Source organism: Ambystoma mexicanum, chromosome 10 (assembly GCF_040938575.1).
Source record: "Ambystoma mexicanum isolate Mex_15411 chromosome 10, UKY_AmexF1_1, whole genome shotgun sequence".
Taxonomy (NCBI): domain Eukaryota; kingdom Metazoa; phylum Chordata; class Amphibia; order Caudata; family Ambystomatidae; genus Ambystoma; species Ambystoma mexicanum.
Genome location: NC_090932.1, coordinates 1,225,040,177 through 1,225,065,873, shown reverse-complemented (window position 1 = coordinate 1,225,065,873; position 25,697 = coordinate 1,225,040,177). Strand labels below are relative to the sequence as shown.

The 25,697-nt window shown below is 43.6% G+C and overlaps 1 protein-coding gene across 1 annotated transcript in view; it reads right to left on the bottom strand.

The window, feature by feature from the left end:
• Positions 1–3,783: 3,783 nt before the first annotated feature.
• The window catches only part of SCARF2 (scavenger receptor class F member 2), a 594,459-nt gene continuing 572,545 nt past the window's right edge, over positions 3,784–25,697 (bottom strand). Inside the window, exon 11 of the mRNA XM_069619200.1 lies at positions 3,784–11,260. Within this exon, the coding sequence (XP_069475301.1) occupies positions 10,008–11,260 (1,253 nt within the window). The 3' untranslated portion in view covers positions 3,784–10,007. The remainder of the gene's footprint in view (positions 11,261–25,697) is intronic.

Sequence of the window (25,697 nt, the reverse complement as noted above, 5' to 3'; positions counted from 1 at the left end):
GAGGTAGTCGATTCGTGAGCTTGTGTTGTGTACCGCAGAGTGAAAAGTGAAATCTCGTAGTTCCCCATTAGAAACTCTCCAGGTGTCTTGCAGATCGAATGCTTTGCAGATTTCCTTTATTTGGAGGCAAGCTTTGGAAAGAGGCTGTGGAATGGCTTTCGATCTGTCTCTTGTTGGATCTAATACCGTGTTCATATCACCTCCCCAGATTATGGTTGCCGGGTCTTGAGCTGAGTTAACACCCATCCAAAATTGTCAGGGCCATGCACGTTTGGTGCATAGGAGTTGATGAAAGTCATTTTCTGGCCTGCTATGATGCCGCTTACTAGGACCGCTCTCCCCTCGGTGTCTTTCACCGTGCGGACCAGTCGGAAGCTGATCCTCCTATGTATGAGGATGGCGACTCCTCTAGAGTAGGAGGAGTATGAGGAGAAGTATCTGTGGCAGCCCCAGCTCTTAGCCCACTGGTGATCTTTCCCTGGGAGTAGGTGAGTCTCTTGAATCATGGCCACGTCCACCTCATGTCGTCTGAGGTATTGGCGGAATTTCCTGGTTTTGGATGGGATATTGCCTCCTCTTATGTTCCAAGTCAAGACATTGAATGGGTCGAGTTAATCTTTATGTTGGACCACTTTTCGTTTCCAATTATCAACATTGATGCGGCTAAGTTTAGCCCAGTGTTGGGGTCAATGCCTGGAGGTAGGGTGCCTGAGTGGTGTGGCGGTAATGATAGTGGGCTGAGGAAAGGGGGACAGGAGGGCGGCGGGGAACGGGCAGTGCTGAACTTTCCTGGTGTACTCTGAGAGCACACTCCACGGGCAAACCCCAACAGGCCCGTAACTTTTCTCTCTTTAGGGTGGGCAACCCCCAACTGGCCCACAGAGAGGTCCCTCGTCAACCAACAAGAACAAATGGCGGACCATGGAGTTACCATGCCGACGGGTGTACTCCACCCCGAAAAAACTCAACTTGTGAACCAAACAGTTGCTGTGCTAGGGCACCTGGGGCCTCCCAAGTATCTCAGCCCCGTCTTACGTTCATTGTGGATGTTCACCTTTCTCTCTGGCCAGCCGGAGGATGGCATCCCGATCTCTATAGTTAAGTAGCCTCGCTATGATTGCCTGGGTGGCGAGCCTGGAGCAGGTCTGGTCGAATGTACCCTATGTGCCCTCTCTATTATGAAAAGTTGAGATAGTGCCTCTCGGCCGAACAGGGCTATGCAAAGGGACTCCACGTAATCTTCCATTTTCTCCTGCGTTTGGTGCTCTCTCACCCCAACTATCCGTAGGTTGTTCCTTCTTGAACGGCCTTCTAGATCCTCGCACTTGACAATTGTTGATTTCATTTGAGATTCCAGTTGTGAGACTTTGTTGGCTAGGGTTGTTGAGTTATCATCAAGATTAGCTACTGCTCAACATCGTTCATGCGTTCAGCGTGGGAGTCCATACGATGCTGCAGGACTTTAGAGGCCAAACCATCCATTTTATTGTTCAGGCTGCCAATGCCAACTTTCAAGTCTAGGAGGATTTATTTGATCTCAAATGGGTTATCAAATGTTTCTTCCTGGTGTGGACAAACTGACGATGAGGCCTGGTCCTCCTGATGGAGGGGCGCTTTTGGGGTTGAGCCACTTTCAAAGCTCAGTTTCCTCTGGGATTTGTCATTTTTCCCCATCGTGACTGCGGATCTGGGTATGTCTGTTGGGTCCGGCGGATGGACCGTTACGCTTAGGGCACACTGGGGACCCTTCTCTGGGCAGGAATGTTCGTTGTTCGTCGTGATCGGTGGACGTGTAGACTTGTAGGGTGGAGGTCCGCTGCTATTGTGAAGGGCGGACTCTTGTCAAGTTCTGTTCTTACTTTATTTGGAATGGGTGACAGAGCACGATCGGTGCGAACAAAGCTTTTATGGCTTTCTCTTCCTTCAGGGAGGGGGGGAGCGATGCAGCGGAGGGCTATGGGGCAGGTGTTTGGTAAAAAAAAACACTTTGTGCTTTGTGAAGACGACTGCTGGTTGCTTTTTATACAGGAGGAAGATTATCGGCTTTCAGCTGCTGCAAGTGTGATGAGAGGGTGGGATCTAATCCTCTTGTGGTATGGCTGGCTTCATTTTTCTATGGTGTTGTTAACCTCCGGGTTGACGGGAGCAATCCGGCCGTCCAGGGGCTGGCGAAGCGCCACCAGCGCGGGGCCGTAGCCAAGAGAATGGCAGCAAAGAAGGACATGTGTGCCGAGTCCCGTGTGTTTATTTGCGTGCGGGGGGGAGGCCCGCGTTCGTGCTGGCTTCATTCAAGGAGCAACGCGACCTCCTTCCCTCACCTTACCTCTGCACGCGGCAGTCCTCACGCCCCCAAGGCAGCCGGGCCCTTCTCGGGTGTCTCGGTGCTCTTGGGTCCCTCGACGTTTCCCCGCCCTCAAACCTGCTGATGGTGAGCCGGAGTTCGGAGCAGGCTGGATGGTTGCTGGGGGGGCAAGGGGGGAAGCGGCAACCTGCCTCTCGCCCAGTCGCCTCGCCACTGAGGCCTTGTGTCGACCCCCAGCCCCAGATGGCCAAAGGGGGGCAGGATCCTCCACCGGTCTGCTGGTGGACGCCTCTTCCCCAACACTCCGGGCAGGCCTGTAACACGCAGCTCGGCCGGCAGATTTTGCCCCAGATTTCGTAGGATGGTAGCTGGAGCAAGCAGATATTCAGGGATGGGGGACAGGGTTTGCAATATCACCGGGAACAGCAAGGATTGTTCAGGATTGATGCAGGGCTGAGCGGGAGCCTAGACCAAGGCGGCCATCTTGGTTGGCCCTGTAGCGCCCTCTTCGGACGGTTAGGTTTAAAAAAAAAATCACAAAGTATGTGCAACACAGCACCGTACAAAAAGGGTTTTAACAAAGGATTTCATTTTAAAATGTTTTATATATTTGGTTGGAAAGAGGAAGGTGAAAGTGTTTAAAAGTTTACAAAGGTGGAGTTACTCAAAGGCGTTCGTAAGGGCTTCTAACAAAGGGCTTACATGTTTGTATTTGCTTTGGTGAGAGGAGGAAGATAAAAGGGATCAAAAAGTAGGTGTTAAACCAAGGTTTTCACAAGTGTTTCGAATACATTTTCTTTTTCTTTTTCTTGGTGGAAGGACGAAGACTAAGGGAAAGGTTTCAAACAATCAGAAAGGATTTTCACACAGAGTTTTTTTTATTTTTATTTTTGAATGGATGGAGGAGAGCTAAGGGAAATGCTTCACAAAACTTCACTTCACAAAACAAGACAGTACAAAATAAAATGTAACACACAGGGAATACTTGAGATATGCCTTTTATATTAACACAAATCTATCTAGAGATTCTAGATCTCTGATTGGCATGAAAAATCTCATAGAGAGGTTTGTCTTTTCTGATTAGACGGCAGAAATGGGGCCGGTCCGCCAAACTCTCAAGCATGTTTAGGTGAGAAGCAAGTTAGGGTGAGAGTTCAGCCTGCTACTGAATCTCATGAGACCTCACAAGTCCAGGGCTCAAGTGGAGGGTTCACACGGGTGGATAGAGTCTCACCACTTATTTTCAGTATTCCCCCCACCCTCCTTTTTTCAGAGGGCATCCTGATATGCTAATTTCTGGTCATGCAATGAGTCCTCCCACTTTTTTTTAAGACCTGACCCCTGTCCATTGTACTCTGGCCATGGAACTCAGTTCGACTCACAGCTTGGTGGGTGGGTACCCACCTCTACTGCCGACAGCAAAGACCCTATGAACCTTTAAGGGGAAAGAAGAACGGAACGAACGAAACTTAAACAAGATATTGTTACAAACAAGTATAATTTTATTAACAAAGCTTTTTGTCCAGCATTGATGCCAGGTAACAGTACCAGTCATTCAGTACAAAACACATAAGCATCCCCTCACCACTCTTCCAGAACACAGGATGAGCTTTTATAATTGTTTCAACACAGTGTTCTGTTATCCGGTTATAAATAACGCTTTTGACTATTTCGTACATTTGTTTTCTGGTCACTGAGATCATTACGAGCCGCGAGCACCAAAGGGGAGCAGCCAAAGCCAGCTTGACCTCTCCACTTGGCGCGGGGCTGGACTCGCCCAGAAGAAGGAATGCGGTCAGTCGCATAATCTGCCCCTATGGAAAATCCCAGTCCCCGGAGTCCACACAATAAGAAGTAAATGCAAAGTAGCACATTGTTCTAAAGGCACACAAAATAACAAAAAAAGCAAATGAGACAAAAGTATAATAAACGAGTGGGTCTAAATATGGCATGTATGTGCTTGATGTGTTGGAGCAGTTCAACACAAGCAGAGTTTCCGGGAAAGAGCTAAGGGTATGTTCCCTCATGGCTACAAATGAACTCATGTATAAACCAGGGGTATTGGGGTGCAGGTGGGCTAGTGGAATGCCTCTGAACAAACAGATCAAGTCACCACTGAGTCAGCAGGAAGTGCAAAATGTCAGGCTGGTATCGCGGTACTTCTTCTATCCAGGGCCCCTTGCATGTGAAAGAGAGTAGGACATGTGGGCCTGGCGTGTCCGCCCGCAGGCATGTGGTGCAGATACTCTACATGGAAGTGTGGTGTCCATTCTGTGATATATAGTCCAGATGTCCACGGTGATCTGTTTAAAAAAAATGTAGAGGTGAGGTGTCTGATTCTGTGCTCTTTAGCATGAATGGGGGAGCATGGCTTTGTCTAGCAGAAACGTGATGTGTGTGCTATTTTTATGTTGAAGGCTTTGTGGTTGGGGGGACTATGGGTGAGTGCTTTTTCATGTATGACTTTGAGGAAATTGAACTGTGCGACTGTGTGTTGGGGCATAAGGCGTTAGGAGTTAAGGGATTATGGGAAAGTATGCACTTACTCTGCCAAAATTGTCCTCGGACATAGTATGATAGTTACATTGTTTCTCTTCTCCCCCTCGTTTCTCTTCTGTCCCCTTCCTCTCCAACAATATCTGAAATGTCGCCAGGCCTAGTACAATAGTCGCTTGTTTTGTTCCTCTCCTTTCTTCTCCTCCCCCTCTCCTATTGTAATCTTCCTGCTCTATCAGAAATGTCATCAGGCCTAGTACGTTAGTCGCCTGTCTGTTCCCCTAGGCATTAACTCCATTCTGACACAGCGTGTAGCGTCAATGGAAAGATGTTTCACCGCTCACCCACCCCACTCAATGATCCCCTGTTCCAGCACTCACCTACCCCGCTCAATGATCCCCTGTGTCACCGCTCACCCACCCTGCTCAATGATCCCCTGTGTCACTGCTCACCCACCCCACTCAATGATCCCCTGTTCCAGCACTCACCCACCCTGCTCAATGATCCACTGTGTCACCACTCACCCCCCCTGCTCAATGATCCCCTGTGTCACCACTCACCCACCCCACTCAATGATCCCCTGTTCCAGCACTCACCCACCCCGCTCAATGATCCACTGTGTCACCACTCACCCCCCCTGCTCAATGATCCCCTGTGTCACCACTCACCCACCCCGCTCAATGATCCCCTTTGTCACCACTCACCCACCCTGCTCAATGATCCCCTGTTCCAGCACTCACCCACCCTGCTCAATGATCCCCTGTGTCACCACCCACCCACCCCGCTCAATGTTCCCGTGTCACCACTCACCCACCCCGCTCAATGTTCCCCTGTGTCACCACTCAAACACCCCGCTCAATGGGAATAATTAAGAACAATATTTATGGGTAGTGGAGGGAAGGTGGAACGGGGAGCTTGTACCCCACACAAACCAAATGCCACACAAATTGCGATGAAATGGTCACTGCAGCGAGATGCGCCAGATCACGTATGTGCACTGCGCCTTCATACGTGAAGAAAGTGTCATATACGCCAAATTGGTGTGTGGGGCTTTCTTAAGAGATAATAACGACTACACACGTAGCTCTGCTAGGTGTCATCCCGCGGAGACCAGTTCCACTGCCATCTGTCTACTGAAAGAGTGTTCCCAGAATGCTGGGCTATTCCCACTTACACCAAAGCAAGTCTTAATGCGTCCCCTGAATGCCTGCTTCGAAGTAAGTATGCATGTATTTACTCATCATCTTTCTGGCATTTGCATAGCAGCAAGGTGCTGCCTTCCAGCCACTTCAGAGTGCATGCCCTTTCAGCCAACTCCATGAAATGCCAAAATACATGGAGTGCGTGCCAGAAAGCACAGACTACGAGTCATTCATTAGAGGTTGAAGGAGCAGAGGACATTGGGGGCTTCTGGCATCCACCCAACGCATGGATTACCAGAAAGAGTCAGCTGAACGAGGCCAAAACAACATACATAGGTCCTCGGATCCTGTATGTGCAGCAGCTGTAAGGCTCCACCCCAGACAGACACGATGATGAATATGCTGCCATGAGCATTCACATGTTATCAGACTTTAGAAAATGTCAGTCTCATTTAACTGTATAAAAACACTAACAATATACACACATGTATAACCATGCATTTGATTTCTTTGTGTATCTTTCTTTCCCTGTGTTTCTCGTTGTTGTACGTGTGTTTTTTCTATTGTTTGTCATGTACTTGCGCAATGATTTATTTGTGGTTTGGGAACTGCACATGTCAGTAACAGCCCTGAGGAAGAACTTAGCTCGAAACACGTGTAGGCTGAATGCATGTGTTTTTTAGAATTATTTTCCCAACTACAATCTTACTAGACCAAATATGTGTACTCACGAAAAAAAATAATCTCTGGAGTCACAGTCCCATTGATACATTGATTTATGTGTGGAAACTTGTTACATGTTGTTGTTTTGCATTTTAGGCTGAATACCTGTGCCCTTTGTATTTATCTGTATAACCACAGTCTGGCCAGACTAAATTTAAGTGCTCTCTGATTTGTTTTCCCTGAACCAGTTTCACTAAAAATGTGTGTATAATTTAGAGACATGCTAAATGTTGTAATTTACTCTTTGATGTTCCATTTGAAGGATTCACAATACACTGAAAATCGTTGATACATGACTTTTTGATTTCTCGTGTGAGGCTCCCGGTGAGACTCACTGTTGGTATATTTTCTGCTATACTTCAGTAACTGAGCTCTAGTGATGTTACTATTTTCAGTGGTATGCGTGCCACACTACATGTCTTACTAGGTCAGGGCTGTGTATAATGGACCACGGTTATGAAATGAAGCCCAATTCACTGCAATGCCTTGTTTGATTTGAACAAATCTAGGGAGGTTTTCTTATGGGTGTGAATATCAACTACGAAGGAGCTCATGCACCTACCGACTGCCAATGCTGCTGTGTTAAGCATGAAATTGTAGTAGCAGAAATGCACACACAAGTGCTTTCATGCGGCACCAGGTAGGAGAGGCGTGGCATGCCTCTGGCCTGTAGAAAGAAAGCATGCCTCGATCTTCCAGTTCAAGAGTCACAGGAATTACCAGACTCGGTAAAGAAAGGAGAGCAGGTTGTGTACTAACAAGACCTAGGATCAATGGAAAAGGAGGCACCACCTGCATTACAGATCACGTAATGCATGCAGCAGAGTATGGGTAGCGCCAAGGCACTTGGGAGCAAGCTCGTGGAGGCTGACAGGTGAAGGACACATGCTCTGATCCTGCTAAGGATTAGCAAGCAGACACAATCTGAATGATTTAGTAAGGGGACTGGGAGCAAAGACAAGCCAAGATGTCAGAAAAGCCTCATAGTGGGAGTGCGCTGCTCAGAACATGGTGCACATTTGCATCACTATCAGATGTAAGGGTTGGTCATACATTTTGCAAACGGTCAGAGAATACAGAGGCTAGGCAGCTGTCCACATAGGGCTATATTTGTCCAGCTCCCACTGCAGTGCCGAGAATCACTCCTAGTTGAGAAATGGGAACTGGGCAAGGCCTCTGAAAGAAAGAAAATGACATGGCTTAAACTTCACATTTCACTGTGGTGAGTACGCAAATAAATTGTCTCTGGTGGGGGGGGGGGGGGGTTGTAGGCTCTTACACATAACAAAGAACAGCTCTCCCGACCTGTTCCAAGGAGATTCCATGAGGCAGTCCAATCACATACACACCTCAACGCCATTGTTGTCTATGGTTGATGTCCAAGAGGGTGGCACTTGCTTGCACCCCAATAACTGTCTGGACGAATTCTTGTTGAGGAAGCCAGAGGATTCTTCTTTTTGCACCCTATGCCATGTGGCCTAGTTCTGAGATATAGTGTGTGACATGGACTCATGGACCCACAGAATGTTTGATGGGTGCTGCCTGTCACCAGGCAACAGTCTGTAAATATGGTTTGTGTCCATAGTAAGATTATGATAATGTCACCCCCTGGCTAGCTTTGATTCAGTGGCAAGGCTAACTGAGTAACTTATCAAGAGGGTGCCACCCAGAGAACCTTACCTAACATGCACCATTGCTTTTTTGGAACACCAGCTTCACTAGCAATGTAACAATCCCGAAGAAGTGCCCTGTTCTGCACGAAACACACATAGACTACATCTTTAGTACAGTTGGCTATCTTTTGCAGTGAGGATGTGACTAATCACATTTACATCACAGATTGAAAACATTTCTGAATATTAGAAGAAAGACTTATCTAAGTCCTTAAACCCACTCATTGCCCAGGCTGAACACTCCATTTAACATATTTACTCCAAGAGAGAGGGAGGGTTATTTTCAGAGCCACTACAGCACAGAGACTGCCTTCTCTTCTTGCTGTTGCGCACATTGATTAGAAATCATGTCTCACCCCAGTGATGAGCTTCAAATGAAAAGAATGATCAATCTTCCCTGATGCAGCAACATGTCAGAGAAGGACATATTCCAAATCCTCCTGAACCCGAGGCGCTAGGAACTATGAGCGTTTCTTTCCAATGGATACATACTTTAGGTTAACACCGCTTTCCACTTATGTCTGAAGTTATACAGGTTCAAAATAAAAAACAACTTGGCATTTGTCTTCACAAATATGCAGTCCGTGGAAACTCGCCATGTAAGACTTGAATACAAAAAAAGGCATGAACACAACAAATAGTAGAAAAGCTAGCTTATCCATTATTGCAAAATATAACTGAGTTACACAAGTATTTTATATTAAAATAAGCACTGCTTATGCACTTTATAATACTGTTACCAAAGTCAATCTTGATCTTCTTTATAAAATAATACTGCTCTCTTCATGTAGCATTGGCCACATAACATAAAGGGATCCCAAAACAAAACACAACACGGTACCTTGATACTAATTACAGTAAACAATGAACCCAGAGGCCTCAGAGGGTCAGCTACTGCAGGTCATTCCTTCCGTTCTTTTCCTTTTCACTTTGAAATGTACCGTTCCATTGCCATTCCCCACCCTCATGCAACCGCCCGCCATCCACGGATGCTGATATAAGTGAGGCACTTTGGTCCCATCCAAAGTATCTGTTAAATAGGAAGTGCTGAAACCCCTTCAAAAAAGTAAACAAACGATGCCCCATGAGCTCAACTTGCAAGGTTCTCTTCCCAGCTCCTGGGTTCCACGAGAGTCAAACACTGATAATCCCGGCTCCTGTTATTTATGCTTATTTGGGATGTGTGGCAAGATCAGCCATCCTACAAACAGCACAGGACACTAAGCGGGGGCAGGCACTCCCGATAAAGAGTTAAGTGTGGCCACTCTCTTGACATGATCTTTCACACAGACCAAAGGTTCATGAAGGTCCTTCTCATTTTGGAAATCACATGCTCTAGATATTTGCTTCCTAGGCCATTGACTCCAGTGCAGCAGGAACTCGAAGCCATACAGAGGCTGAACTTCTTCTAAATGTCAGGTGAGAAGACAGGACTCCCCCATAAATCACCAAGGTATAGTCATGGTGTTAGGCTCATCCTAAACACACATTTAACCATCTATGCTGCAAGTGTGATTCCTTTATTTGTGTCTTGGCTGAAATTTGGAGTACAGCAACATGAATCTCAAGGGGGATCTTCCTCTCACAGCTAACAGTTTTTCAGTTGCAAATTTCAGAGGAAAGTGTATTAATACCGCAGTGGACGAATTTCCATCTTTCATCTTGACGTCACTACTTTACCGTCTGGGGGGGCATGATGGCTGTTTTTGGCTGACTCTTTGAGTCAGAGTCTGGGGTGGATTCTCTGCTTTTCTTTCTTGGGGGTTTCTTGATAGGTGTTCTCTTGACAGCTGGATCCACGGTTTCTGGTTTGGAATTTGGTACTTGTTCTTGGCTGCTGTTTGAGTTCTGCTTCTCGACACGTTTTGCTGGGCTGGGGACGGCTTCAGACAGTGGGCTAATAACCTTTTGTAGATTTGTTGTAGTGGGTAGAGTTGGCTTATTTGTTCTCTGATTGGCTGTAACTACTGAGCGCTTGGCCTTCTGCGGGGGTGTAGGTTTCTCCTTCTGGTTCTGAAGTGGCCCAACCCCATTTTGTTTGGCGGTGCCTTCACTCCTATTGAGACTTTGGGTTTTTTCCTTCAGCTGGGCAGCTAGTTGGGTGGCAGCTTCTGATGAGAAGTGGGGGTGGACCACCTCGGACAGTGATTTGCTGTGGTTGCGGTTCTTGGGAGTTTCTTTGCTTTCTGCAGCCTTTTTGTCGATGTGGAGGTTTCCAATCTTCTTAAGTGCATTTTGAACTGTGCCATTGATATTCTCTACCTGGTCTGGGACGTGCCTATTTCGGTGTTTTGTTCTTGATGGTGATTGTGGCTCTTCTGGTGTAACAATTTGGTTAGAATGCTTGTGTCCCCTTTCTCTGCTTCTAGAAAGGACTTTCTCTTCATTTCTGTGATGATGTGAACCAGAGGATGTCTCACTTGGGATTCTTTTTGTACTGTGGTCCTTAGCTGGAACCTGTCCTTGCTCTGGAGAATCGGAAAGGCTGGCTGCTTTGTCAGGTGACTTATTAATAACAGGTAAAGAATTGGAGTGATTTGAGTTATATTTACCATGAATCCAAGACACCTTTGGTTTTGTGGATGGATCTGGCGGAGGAGGTTTGGTTCTCTCAGGGGAGGGTGGTTTACCACCGATGGTGGCACTCTTGTTGTCTATAATGGAGTACTCTTCATCCCTTGATTGCTTGGATAATCTAGCAATTTTGGCATAAAGGGCCCCACCAGTTGATCCTGACCCGCAGGAAGACCTCTCGCTATCAGAAGATTTGAGAAGTGGAGTTTCACTCATGTCCGACTGGAAGGCTTTGTTGGATCCAGTTTCTTTCAGGTAAGTGTATTCCCCCGCTTCTTCTTCACTAATCATTGGGGCAATCTTTTCGATGAGGCTGGAACTTCTTTTCTCCTTGCTCTCTGACACTGACTCTGGAGGAGGAAGAAGACAGGTCATTTAATATTTTACTTGTTTTAAACTGTTGCATCACCACCTTTGAATGCTAGGATAGTTTACATTGGGTCTGCAGTGCATAGTTAAAACAAATCTTCCAAAATAATGGCTACACATCTTTTAGAAACAATAGCAGTAACATTGGTAAGTGGTTCATAATCCAATACAGACTGGTGCAAGATAGCAGAGTAGGGGAGGGGCATGTTTTCCAAAGTCCTTTTGAACATTAGGTACTAACACCAAACATCCAGTATCTTTCATGGATCACTCTTCCTATCCAAGCTTTTCCCATCAATCTCATTGAGCAGCAATTATGGAGTATCAGCATAAGAACCTCTGCCCATCTCAAAACGTCCCCATCTCAAGTATGACTTCCTGTACAAGACATAACCTATACACTTACATGATACAAGTTTCTTTCATGCCTCATGGATCAATGGATCAAGTATATTAACCATCAATCTCTGATTCTAATTAAGAGGAAGATGTGCATTATATCCAATGTCATGCTCATAAGGCTTATGGCCTGTGGAAATACTAACACATAGCATTCAGGAATATTCTATATAAGTTATAACATGCCTGGCATTCACACACACAGCTGAATCCAGCATTGAAGAAAAGGCAGAGATAGTGATTCTTTTTAGGTATAGATTTCAAGGGATTCTCTGTAGCCAGCAACAAGGCTAGACCTCTATCTTACTATGCTTGCTCTGAAGCCTTCTTCCCTGGTGAAGCTCCGCCACAGTCTTTTTGGTCTACTAGAGATTTTCAGGATTCCATGGTGTGAGCCAAGATCATTTACAAAAATTCGGTAGGTTCCTCAGAGGAAGAATTGTCCTCCCGTCTACTTTGTACTAAGAATATGTTATTATGTTTTGATTGGGTGACAAATATGGATTTGCTTTCTACATACAGGATTTATGACCACTTTCTATATGATTTAACATCTTCTAACACAGTACAATGTTTTTTAAGAAAGCATCCCTCAAAACAATGTGGAAATATGATGTTGAGGTTGAAATTTAATGTGTTTCAAACTAATGATGTGATGGTGCAAGGTTAAAAATTCTGAAAAACAAAAGACTATTCCGCTTTTGTAATAAGGTGGTAGAAACTTTAGAACATCTGAATACTGAATGTGACAAATTGGTGCATGTTCGTAATCAAGTGTTTGGTAAATTTGAGCCAATTACTGATGAATTATTTCTTGTTACCTTTTGGCATTGGTTGCTCTGTGAATCTAGTACTTCATTGTGTATTGCTGCCATGAGATTTTTTAATTAGCTGTTTATGGATGAAATGTTTTTGTTGCCTTAGAAACATTTCTTTTTAATCTGTGTATTTTATGCTATTGTGCAATGCCACTTCGAGTATTTATTTGTATATACCTATATATGGTTGTGATTTTATATGTTGATGTTTCTTGTTAGTAACTGTGTGAAATGTTTATGTAAAGCTCACAATACATAAATACAAATAAATAGATAAGAATTCAGTGATTAGATACAGTAGCTGCACCTACTCCTCACTTCCCATTGGTTAACATTTTGAAATCTATGACAGACACCAGTCCAATTTTCTTGGGTCTGGAATGTCTGTCATTTCTAAGACCATTGCCATAAAATTGTTATGCCAATAATTGTTTTTGTGCCCTTAACACAACCATAATTCTAATGTAACCTGTTTATTGTACTGACTTTCACCATGTCACCTACCTCACCATTGTGTCATTTTGGCCACTCTTGTCACTACACGTTACTATGTGAAACAAAAATGTGACATCTCTGACCAATATTGTATAATCATCACCCTTGATAAAGACCCTCCGGGGTTGAAACACGTTTCGGCTGACCATCCTTTCTTAAACTATGTGTCCACATCATGGACAATAAAATCACATAATAAGACACAGCAACCTGCGTGAGATCCTCTTTATTAACAAGGGTCTAACATTTCACGTCTAACTGCAAGGTAACTAGGACTTCTCTGCAACTATTTTACGAGAAGATTGCATATGAACAGAAAGGTACATGAGATTGCATGAAGATGGAACAGAAAGGAAATTCAGATTGGCGATAGATCTACTACAGTCTGCCAATAATAAGGGATTTTGTGTGATCAACCATCCAGGGATGGGATCTAGGTCAGAATATGTAACTTATATTTTCAAAATGATAGCTAATGCTTCCAAACAGTCAATTGGATGAAAGTTGAAGGGCACTCTCTCTGGCTCTACACGGGGGCGAAGATGGTCAAGAGCAATCTGGTGTCTTCTCTATCACCCCCATGGTTCTGGTGATGGTGGAGAAGGCAGTGTGGGTGAAGGTGAGAAGTGGGACGAGTACATGAGTGGATTAAAAGCAAACGGGTTTGAGACTGATTAGGTGCATATCCAATCTAGGTTTTCAAGTAGGTCTTTTCAGCATATAGAATTGCTTTTGTTCAAGCTTTCAAATATAGTTGCCTACTTGTTGATGAGATTTTTACAATAACCATTCAAATGTTCGAGAGTGCCGGAGCCCAATATGTTTCCCTGTCTCTACATGCTCAAAATGTACACATCACTGCAGGGCGTGCACACTTCAGAAGATTAATTTCATGTCTGTGTTTCACCAGGTTATCTCTTAGAGCTGGCCAGGCGTTCTCCTTATCAGATCCAGCCCAGGCCTCTAAGCACTTGCAATACTTTTTGTCTCACTAGTTTCTTTTATATATATGCAATACATAGTTAGAGGTAGAATATTTCTTAATTTCATTGTGAAAAATACAGCAGATCACTGTTGAGCCACATTTTATTTCTAACAAAAGCAGTTTCCAGCAGGCTGAAACGCACGCTCTGCATAGGATGAACTGTAAACGTAAGTGTGTATACTATGAAGACCTATGCATATTTGTACATTGGCAGTATACTTATACAGGATGTGACATGCTGCTACTATATCAGCCTGGGGCATTTGAGCCTGTGCTTGGCATATGATGATATCCTTGGGACAGGTGAGGCTGCAACTTACTTCTTGTGACTTTCCAAAAAATGTTGTCAGTGTGCATAGTTCAACGAGGTAAGTACTTGCCTTTGATATGTATCGAGCCTGCACTAATATGAACAGATATTAATACTTATATTAACGGTTATTAGTACAGTGCTTAGAAGACGGCTGAACCAGTATGGAGTTACTATCTATAAAACCATGATATTATGAATAGGCATTATCTGGCATTGCATAGCATCACAGGGACAATATTGGCTACAATTGGCATATGATCACAGCAAATGTACAAGTGAACTGGTGCTGTACATATGATGAATATATCTGACATTAACCCACACTAGATGGCATTTGTGAGATATTTTAGACTGTGCTGGGAATATTGTCACAGCATCTGCATGTGTAAGTCTGCACCTTGTGGATTTACCAGTCGTATGAAGTATTTACTGGAACTTGAGATGCACTTGACATTCAATGGCAACACCTACGCATATGAGACTGTACATTGTATACAAAGACTATACCATGCATAGGAGGCATTACATTATATAATATAGGATTTCTGATGCTTGTGAGGATGCACTTGGCATATGATGGCAGCACCTGGGCATGTTATGCTATATCGTACATATGACATACCAGGTATGTGAGGCTATACCAGGCTTAGGGCCTCATTACGAGTACGACGGTGCGGGAACAATCAGTGGTAACCTGGAAGTCATTCCTTCACCACTGCATTCCTGCACTGCCATACTATGAGTTTGGTAGTGAGGTGGAGGATTCACCTCCAGCAAAAAGCGTGCAGTGAATCTGTGACTTACTGGCGAAAAGGGGCATAATCAGCAGAATGAATGCCAGCAGTAATTCCCCTGAACTCCCCATGGAGCCCTATGGACTCCAATAAATGGGGACTAACACCGCCTACCACCACCTGTAATCCAGCTGTAATTGCGCCAGACAAAGTGGCGGTAATGGTACATTCGTTTGGTGGCATTTCAGCAGATATACCACTGAAATACCGTCAAACATGTAAAGAGGCCCTATTAACATAGCAATATCTGCACGTTAGTGTACACTTGGCTAATTAAGGTAACAGATGGGAGCTTAAGGTAGCATTAGGCATATAAGAACTATACCTGTTGGGTGAGGATGCAAATACCATAGGACGGCACTAACTGGCCTCATGCAGCTGTAGTTGCATATGATTACAGTGCCTCCAGCCTATGCAGGCAGGTCCTGCTGGGTGTAGCCCTTAGATATCATGAACCAACCTGGGGCATATCAAAACAGCACCCTAGTTAAAAACTGCTTGGTAACTAAAATAGTCTTTTTGCTTTTGTAGCTATTCATTTATTAAGCGTAAACCTATACAAGCATTTTTTCACACCTACAATTTCACTTCCGGGTGTGTCATCAGATGTTCACTTCCTGTGATCTCATCACTGTCAGTGTTCACATCACATCCCTGCATGTGATGTCTTTGGGAGTGTGATGTCACGTCCGCTACCACTGAAATGTTGATGCATTGACACCCCTCTCTCTATAAAGGACACCAGCATTTACAAATGGAGATATGTGAACGGCTACTCACAGGGCTTGTGTTGTAAATGCTGCACCTTTTTTTGGCAAGCATTCTTTTCAATGCCTCTAATCTGTCCTTATCCTTCTGGAGCTTGATTAATAGAGAGGAGAATGCTCAGTGATATGCCTCTTCCGAAACATCTTAAAATAGGTACTGCTTGAGCGGCCTTCTGCCAGTCAGGATGGGAGAATGTTGACCTTGAACGCCAACATTCCAAAGGTGGATATTCCATTACATTTAAGGGCCCCTTGATGTTCAGGAAACTGATTTACTGTGCCTCTGAGCGGCTTAAAGCTGCTTCCTCAAAGTGTCCTTTTATTGGCCATTAGCATCTGCGGACTTCCTCAGCATCTACGCCTTTGGTTCTATTGTTCCTCTCTCCACGATTAGTGCCGGACTCCAATCAATGAGTCCAGCACATGTTGGATATGTGTCATGTTTAGGCCCCAGTGGCTCAGACACCAGAAAATTAATCGTCCCACGGAAAGGCATGAACGACTAAAAAAAGTCATGTCGTCACATAATGAACCTATAAGTGCACGTGTTTCTAGACAATATTAATGCACGGAAAGTAATTGAGTGCCCTTGCAAATATCTCTAAAATCAACTGTGAAAGTCTGGGAAATTATATCAGAATTCAGCGAAAGCCCCAAGTCCTACTACGCGCTGCCCGTAGAACATACTGCTCACAGGTGGATCTATCACTGAGGGAAAACAGGAGAACATGGACCTGGGTTCAGCTTTAGCAGAATTACACGGAACGTATGCGTTTCCACAGGTTTTGCAGCATTTAAATTAATGTGCGCCATTAACCGGTTCAATAGCACGACAAACAGATTGGAGACTGAACCTCCCTCCTCCCTTCCCAGTGCCCACAGGATCTTCTTTTTCCCAACGCTCCTTGTGCGTCCAATCATTGTTCTCCATATTCCAGTGCCACCATGCCTAGGTGCCCCCATGCACATCATGATCGTCATTCCCTCCTCTCCCTCTGATGTCCCCCTCTCTACAAGCTTTTGGGTTTCTCACACACCCGACTCTGTGCTCTCTATCATCAGCAGATTGTCAATCGTCATTTCGCCCATTCTTCTACGACCAACTCCCCCTTGTGTGCTCGATTCTCCTTCACCCTGCTCGCTTTAGAGTCCCTTGTCCTTTATCGTGTAGGTTAGGGGCCACAGTTTGACACCATGAGGGCCAGGTCTACAATGATCAATGTATTATGGTTACATGATACCTACAAGGAATATTCCCGATGACCCTGAAACTTAATTTCAGAACATTCTGACTTCTATCCGAAGGACCTGCATGCCCCAATCAAATCTTATAGAAATCTCACATTTCCAAAACCCTATGTCTAAGGTCCAAAGCCTCAGAACAAGGCTGGGCAATTGCTGCGATGGTTGAGAAAATGTTATCGCAAAATGCCAGCCCTGAATCATTGCACTGGCTGACATTTGCGACCTCAGTTGAGTTTAAGCCAATGTAAATTGTACATAATTCCCATAGCAATTCAAGACCCAGATTCCTAGGTAATACAATCAAATTATATTGGCCAATCAGGAACCTACTTTCGTCCAAAAAACATCTGATGATGGTTTCTACATTTCGGCAAACAAGATATGGTAGGCAGAGAATTTTATGTGGCAATAAATATGTGAAATTCCTAACCACTGACCCATAGAGCTATATCTGACCACCAGTGCTAAACTAAACACCTTATTCTTTTGGTGGGTACTCATATTACATGCAGCTAGTCTCCTTTGACTGTCTCTACTGGCATTGCCTCTTAGGAGGTGATAGAGCACTGTGTAAATTCTAAATAGCATGACCTACCATGACATAAGGTAACAAAACATAACAAAGGGAGAAAAAGAAGGTGGTTTGTCTTTGACTGGGAATCCTACACTCAGCTTGGAGATAGACTATACTGCTACTGCAGGATCTGTGGAATTGGACCCCTTTCCTGCATTATATGGCAATGGAAAATTGCCATGTATCTATTGCTCTAGCCCCCCTGTGCATTTCACAATCATAACGCTATTTATCACCATGCATATTTCTGGAATGTATACCATTTTATTGATGAAAGATTGTAACACCTCGAGAGGATATATCTGACCCCAACAGTATGAATAATGCCAGAGCAAGAATGAACACGCTATTAAGTCTGTAACCATTTAAACTGGCTTCAAACTGTCACTGTAGCCAAGGACAGCAAGAATGGATGTATCCACTGTGGGTAAGGGTCTCCAATAAGCTGTATCCAAAACCAAATCAGCTATCTCTATATCATAAGATTATGGTTCCACCATCTCGCTATTCAATTTTGCTCAGAATTCACTAGGAAAAGGAATTGTTCTTACACTACAACCGCAGGAGTCAGGTCCGGCCATAGGCATTACAAATCTTGCTTTCGTCTTTCGGGCTCTTTATTGCAGATATCATTAATAGTTCCCTGGAAGGGTCGCCACTCCCTAGATGTGTGTATTGTACAACTCTTCTGGAAGAAAACCTCTTTGCATGACAGCTGTCTCGTGCATTATGGGCTTACAGCTATTCTGCTTGCTATTGCTATGCAATAACGTGTTGCTTCTCAGGTACCAGAACATATGAACACAATGTTGCCTGCATCTATCCAAGAAGAGCCTGCTTGTGGAACAGAGACAACATCCATAGGAGGGATGATGTCCTTACAATGGTCCACTATGGACAGTTATTATTATTGGTATTATTAGTGATCTTTGTCTGAATGCCAACAAGACAGAGATCCTCCTCATTGGCTCACCTCCACCCTCCTTCCCTCTCACTCTCTGGCCGGCATCCTTTGGCGCTCCTACCACCACCTACGAGGCTAAGAACCTTGGGGTCATCTTCAATTCCACACTTTCCTTCTCCGCCCACATCTCTGATGTCTCTAAAAAGTCAAACTTCCTACTGCACCTCCTCAAAGGTACTCTTCCTTTCCGCTCCTTCCCCCAGAAGTTCACTGTCTCCCAAGCTCTGGTTCTCTCTAGGTTGGACTATTGTAAAAGCCTCTTTCTAAATTTACCTGCCTCTACTCTCTGCTCTCTGCAACTAATCCAGAACAGGACTGCAAGACTTGTCCTTGGCCTCAAGCCCTGGGATCGTATCTCTCCAGCTCTGAAATCTCTCCATTGGCTCCCAGTGGATGCAAGGATTAAATTCAGCACCCTCTGCATTGTCCACAAGGCTTTCTGGGGCCTGGGTACAAAATACCTTCAGCTATCCCTCCGCAAATACTTCTCCTCTGGAGCTCTTCACTCCTCTACCTCTAACTCCCTGAGGGTCAGTTGTTTTTCAAAGAAACAAGCTGGGGGTAGATCTTTGTCTTCGGCTGGGGCCTCCCGCTGGAACAGCCTCCCTGCCACTCTGAAACTTGAGGAGAACCATCTCCGGTTCTAGAAGCACCTCAAGACCTTCCTCTTTGCTCTGGCCTTCACCCCCCTCACTCCTGCTGATCTGTTCTCTCCTGGCACCGGGCACCTGTCCTACCCTCTGCCTTCCGGGCCCAGGTACCTGCCATCATCCCGCACTGACTCTGGGCCACCCCTTGCACTGGGGTCTGTATCTGTACCCATACAGTCCCTCCTCTTCTTCCTCCACTTATCACACGTACCCTGTCTGCTGCCTAAACCCAGCACATGCCACATGTTGACTACATTAACACTGTTTGTTGCCTTATTATTTATTTATTTATCTGTTTCTCCTTTTCTCTGCACTTACCATTTCTCCCCCTTGCATGCACTTTTCCACTCTCCCTCTCCTATGCACTTGCACATTCTCAATGTCACTGGGCCTAGCAAGATCGTTGTTTTGTTTTCCCCTGTTCCCCTCCCTTGCCTTGTCACGCTCTGAAAACACTTGTGTACGAGCGCGATAGAAAAAAAATATCAATATCAATATCAATCCTCCCTGTCATAGCCTACTGGTCCTACAATAAATTAATTATACTGTCCTGGAACATGTGATACAGTATTGGTGCATATACCTTCTGAAAAAGGGAGAGCAGAGGGACACCAAGACTCTTTATGGAGTGCTGAGGGGACCATTCAATCTACCTTTCTGTAGACTATATATATGTTCCCTTTAATTGAATCCAGGAAAGGGTGCCACGTATGAGCTGAAGACTCTGAACTATACATCTTTTTGGAGACAGCAACAGGCTAATTTAACCATCTTATCTACTGTCTTAGAAAACCAAAAAGTGGGATTTAGCCCTGGTGCATAAATGCATTGAAAATGTATCTTTTTTGCACTAAGGCAATGTAGGCCCTGGTGCTTATACCATGTCAAACTGCACTTGCAACGGGGTTGCTTTGCCTGTCGAGAAGCTGGAAAGCCAAAGGCCCCAGATAATGCTTGATTGAGGGTCGTTCAAAGCCAGTAAGACCCACATTGTTGGGAAACAGGGTGTATCCATCCACAAAACCCCCCCTGGTTGGGGAAGGGTAGAGTAAGCCAAAATGAAATTTGAAATTATATGTATGCAGAATGCTAAATACATTATTATAACAGATAATCATTGGCAAGTTATGCATATGTTTTTGCTTTAATGGTGTTTAGCAAAGAAAATGGGTGTCATTAAAAGTTTGGGGATAATTTGGTGGTAAATCTGTTGAATTATCACCAGGATTGTTGGCCATTACCACCCCTTGGTCCTGTGGGTTTATCCCGATATTACAAGTGGTGGCAAGGCTGTGTAAATACCGATTTGTGGAGTCCATAGGACTTCATGCGGATATTGTCATAATTACTAATAGAGGTAATTTCTCTGCAGTAATTCCACCAATATTTGGAGATGAGGTCCAATTGTGGTAAAAAAGTAACAGCAATTCCGTTACTGCTTACTTTTGATGGCAGCAATGGAATTACAACAATTTTTGCAGCACAGCAGATCTTGGAGATAAAGCAACAATCTGGAGGTGGACCCCCCCCACTTTATCTCCAAACTCGCAACTCGGCTCTGCTGTAAAAATGGTGGTAATTCTTTTGCTGCCAACAGAGGTGGCAGTAACGGAATTACAGTCACTTTTTTACCCCACTGCCCAACTTGTAATGAGGCCCTGGCGGTTTTGAGGGTAGGACGTAAACAGAGAGGAGTAAAAATTAACCCAGGAGAGCGGGTTAGTGATGAGGGAAATGAGGGTAAAGGAATAGAAAGAAAGTGGGAAAATAGAAAAAGGGCTGAGAGGAGGATTGAGAGAAAAGCAGAGAGAAGACGAAGAGTATGAATAGATGTACAGAAGATTAGATAAGTATGGAAAGATAGGGGTGTTGGATAAGAATGATGCAAGAGAAAAAAGCCTGTTGGGATGTGGTAATAAAATGGTTATGACATTTATAGCAAAAGGGGAAGGGGAAGGCGATAACACAAGGGAGAAAGAGAAGAGAGTGAGGATGGGACACATAAATAGAGAGCGAGAGAGAAAGAGTGAGATTGAAAGAAAGTGAAAGAGAAGCATCCCATTAAATAACATCCAACTAACTAAAGCTAGGCACTAGAGAGTATGGGAGAGTGGGACAAGAGGGGAAGGAAGAGAAAAATAGATGATTTATTATATTAAAACAAGGGAGTTCTAGAGAGAAAAGGGGATGTAAGTAGGTTTGGGAGGGACAGAGAGGAAAGGGAGCACAAACAGGAATGAGCAAGTAGTTGAGAGGTAAAACATGAAAAGGAGGAGGGAAGGGGGATAATAACAGCAGTGGTCGAAGTGGGTCGGGAGCATCAGGGATCGGTGTTTCTCTACTATTTTAAATTAAGTTTTACTGTTCCTATACTTTTATTTTAAAAAGAAACCATTCCAGAATCGTTTTATTTTAAAATAAAAGTGTAGGAAGAAGTTGAAACTTGCACTTTAGTACACTGCAATGAGCATTCCCTTAGATAGCAGGTGTGTTTGTTTGGGGGGTTGGATTGTGTGTGGGAGGTAGCGAGGGTGGGGAGCTGGGGGAGGCCAGTAGGGAACATAGTTCCACTTATTTTCATACACTTCTACCACTGAATAACAGGCTTGTGTGTTTCTGAGCAAGGAGAATCATGGTGAAAGAGCCTGACAACATATACTTGGTTGTGCTCATTCACCTAGATTTTGATGATTCACTGCACCAAGTCAATCCTGAGTGACCTCTGTCTAGCAGGCATGTGTGCATCACCAATCTGTATTGTTAGCCATCTTGTCAAACATGGCCGCCGTTTTTGCACGATTGAATTCTACAGGCTGCCCGTCGTTTTTCTTGGTGCATGAAAACTGCGAGCCATCGGCATCAATCAAGCTACTTTGTGGGGATCTGCTTTTGGATTCCCAGCATGGTGCGTTGCCTGGTGGTGCACACGATATGGGGAATCAAATTGAATCTGAGCAGACATGGAGAAAGACACAGGATGCATCTTTTGTGATTTGTACATGCACATCCTAATAAGAATGAGGCAGTTAAAAGGAGAGAGAAGTCAGATGCCCTACTTCGTATTAATAGTTTTGGGCTTATGCAAATATGTTGGTGAGATCTTGCTTTGATGACAAACTGGCATTACAGCTGAAAGCACAAAAATTACACAGTATTTCCCAAAGCCATGCAGCTGCCTCTCCTCCTTACCAAAAAAGGACACACAATTCTAATTACATAGAATTATATTCTATAAAAAGAAAAAAGAGGAAGCATGGTCAGGGCAGAGTCTTATGGAGCACAGTTCGAGGGCCTGTAAAGCAACACTGACTTCCACTTAAAACAACATTACAAACCTCTGAAACAAGGGATCCTAGGCCCAGTAGAGAAAGAGATGTTTATATATGTGCCAAGTACTGTATTTCTGTGGTGGATGCACAGCTGAAAGGGTCAATGCACGTTTACAGAGAGCTGTGTGAGCGGAAGAAATGTAATCATCTCCAATCCCAGAAGAGTAGCTTTAGTGTATCACCAAATATCACCAAGAACAAGAAGAAATGACCCAAACATTTTAAAAAAGAGGATACACAGAAGAAGAGTTAATGACGGCCAAAGATAAAATTGACACTAAGGAACAAACATCTCTGCTGGCACCCAAAATCAAATACAACTCTAACACAAACCAACTAGTTTTTGTGAGCAAGTACAGTACACAGACACCTAGAATCAAAACAATGATACTGAAGCATTGGGAAATATTACAGTGCGACAACAAACTACAAGATGTATTTAAGGACAAGCCCATTTTTGATTTCCAAAGGAGTAACAACCTTAGAGATTTGTTAGTTAGAAATTATCCCAAAAAGAATATTCAACAAACAAAGAAGAAAGGTACATTCCCTTGCATGTCCTACAATAATTGCAATAATATCATTAAAGGAGAATCAGTCACCAACCCTACAAAAGGTGAAAAAGTTAAACTCCTAATCTATGCAACCTGTAACACCGAATGTGTGATATACTTCATTAAGTGTCGTTGGGGCCTACTGCATATAGGCCAAACCAGCCGGATAGCAAGAATTAGTTGGAACAAACACATATTCAACATCAGGACTAAGAACCAACAATCTCCGTTTGCAAGACATTTTCAGCAAGAGAACCATCATCTTTCTCAAATCAAATTTCAAATTTTGGGAGTTATCAACTTAACGAATTGCAACATGAGAAGTAGTAAACAACTCCAATAGAGGGAGGCTTACTGGATTGATAAACTGGACACAGTCTCTCCGCATGGTCTGAATGAGGAGTTCGATTTATTTTGTTACTTGTAAGTGAAGGTTTTTCTTCCCCGTAACACTTCACAAATGTTTATTATGGGAATACACAGTAAATCTAGAAAAGAATGGATAATTTTGGAAACATATGCACCTCAGTCTTAATGTGTTTTATTTTGTTGTATATAGATATCCAATGTTAGAACAGGACAACAATATCAATGGTTTAGCACGTTTCTAGATGCATCTTGTTATGGCAAATCTTTGGAATATGCGGTTATTTTGAAAAACCCCTTAGCTCTACTGGTGTATCACATTTCTGGACTGTAACCATTTTAGGGTTCAACGTAACTGCATAGTCATGCATATTAAGCTTATTGTAAGTCAAAATAAGAGGCATACAGCTCGATTTGTATAATGAGATTGATGCTACTCATTTTGGCAGATTACTCGAATATGCAATCATTTTTAATACCTAGATTCATTGACCGATGTTTCAAACTCCCATATTGTAACCCTGTCAGGGTTAATCATATTTGTAGATTCATTATCATTAAGCCTTTAATTCTTGTTACATCAGTTCATCTTATGGCAGATTGATATACAGAGCATGAGGTTATGAGGGAACGCCTTCACCTCCAGTGATGCAAGATAGCTACAATATAGAGGTTCCTGCATACACATACAACTACAAAGCGGTCTACATGACAACGGCATATAACGGCCTTAGTATTACAGAAACGTGATCACGTAGTGCAATGATGTATTGCGCCACATGTTAAAGCCTATCAACCTTAAGCTAATGGTGGTTTCATGGACACGCATACAACACGGAGAACGGCGTCAGACAATTTGCTTAACTGTAGTCTACTCTAACATGAGTGATTGCCACAAATACGCGTAGAGTAAGTTCCTTCTCCATTTTTGTACAGAACTCTCTTAATTGAAGACACACGCTACAATAAGTAGCATTTCAACTTGCCCCACTATTATTTTGTCGTACTGTAAGAGGATTCAATTCAGCACTACAGCTAAGTCAACGCCTGGTCTATAATACTGAATGAAAACCCTTATTGATATATCTTTATGTCCAGTTCATGCGTTCTGGATGACTACCCCTATATAACACCCCTCTCTTGGAATCCCCCTGACCCCACTGAGCCAAGAAGTAGTTCTGTTTTGCAAGTTAAAAGGTTTATTTGATAAATTAAACAATAGATATATATATCCCACTTTATAATAAATTAATAATTGAATAGCACACTTAATCTGATATGATAAAGATCAACAACGGAGAATCTGGCACTAGCACACTTCTTTATAATCACTAATGAGTTGACATGAAATGGATAAGGTAGCACACTGGTAAATAGGAACAAAAGTATAATGTGGTAGAGGATGCTTTATGTAAGCTCAGGTGGATGCAATATTCAATGAATGCAGTACAGAAAATACTCAATATGATTTCAACCAAACAATGTAATCACTTTTCTCTGGCAATCCCCTCCCCCCCTTGATGCAAGGCAAGGAAATGGAAGGAAAACACACAGTTCTCAGAAATGCAATCAATGTAAATCAGTTCACCCCGGCAAGCTTAGACAACAGAAGTTTAAAAACACAGGCCCAAATTGCTTTGATATGTGCTGGCAATGAATTAAAAAATATGCTAAATTGCTTTTAATTCCCTTTCAGAGGTTCAGGGTGAGTGGTATCTAGTTAATATTAGTCCAGGCTCACACTAGCAATGATGCAGGGATAGTTAGCAGGTTAAACGAAATTCTGGCAAATGGAAGGCAAGCAGCAGCAGTTTTTACATGTGAAGAAATTTGCAAATCGCGGTAAAATTCGCGGATGCGCCGAGCGCTATTACAGAGGAACCACAAGGACTATCTCTATCGTTTTGGGGTCCTAGGAAAGCATAGGATCTCAGCTTCAAAATGGAAGTTACTGCAAGTCTCTAGCACAAACGGTTGCGGAGATATGAACGATTGAATAAAGGTCGTTTTTCAGATTTGAAATTTTAAACGCACACTTTTTCAGCTTTAAAAATGATGGCAGGATAACACAATTGCTAAGCTGCAGTTCTACTTAGGTTAAAATGGATTGAATTATATTATTTTAACTAAGAGATGGGTTCTACACAGTTTTACTATGTACTCAC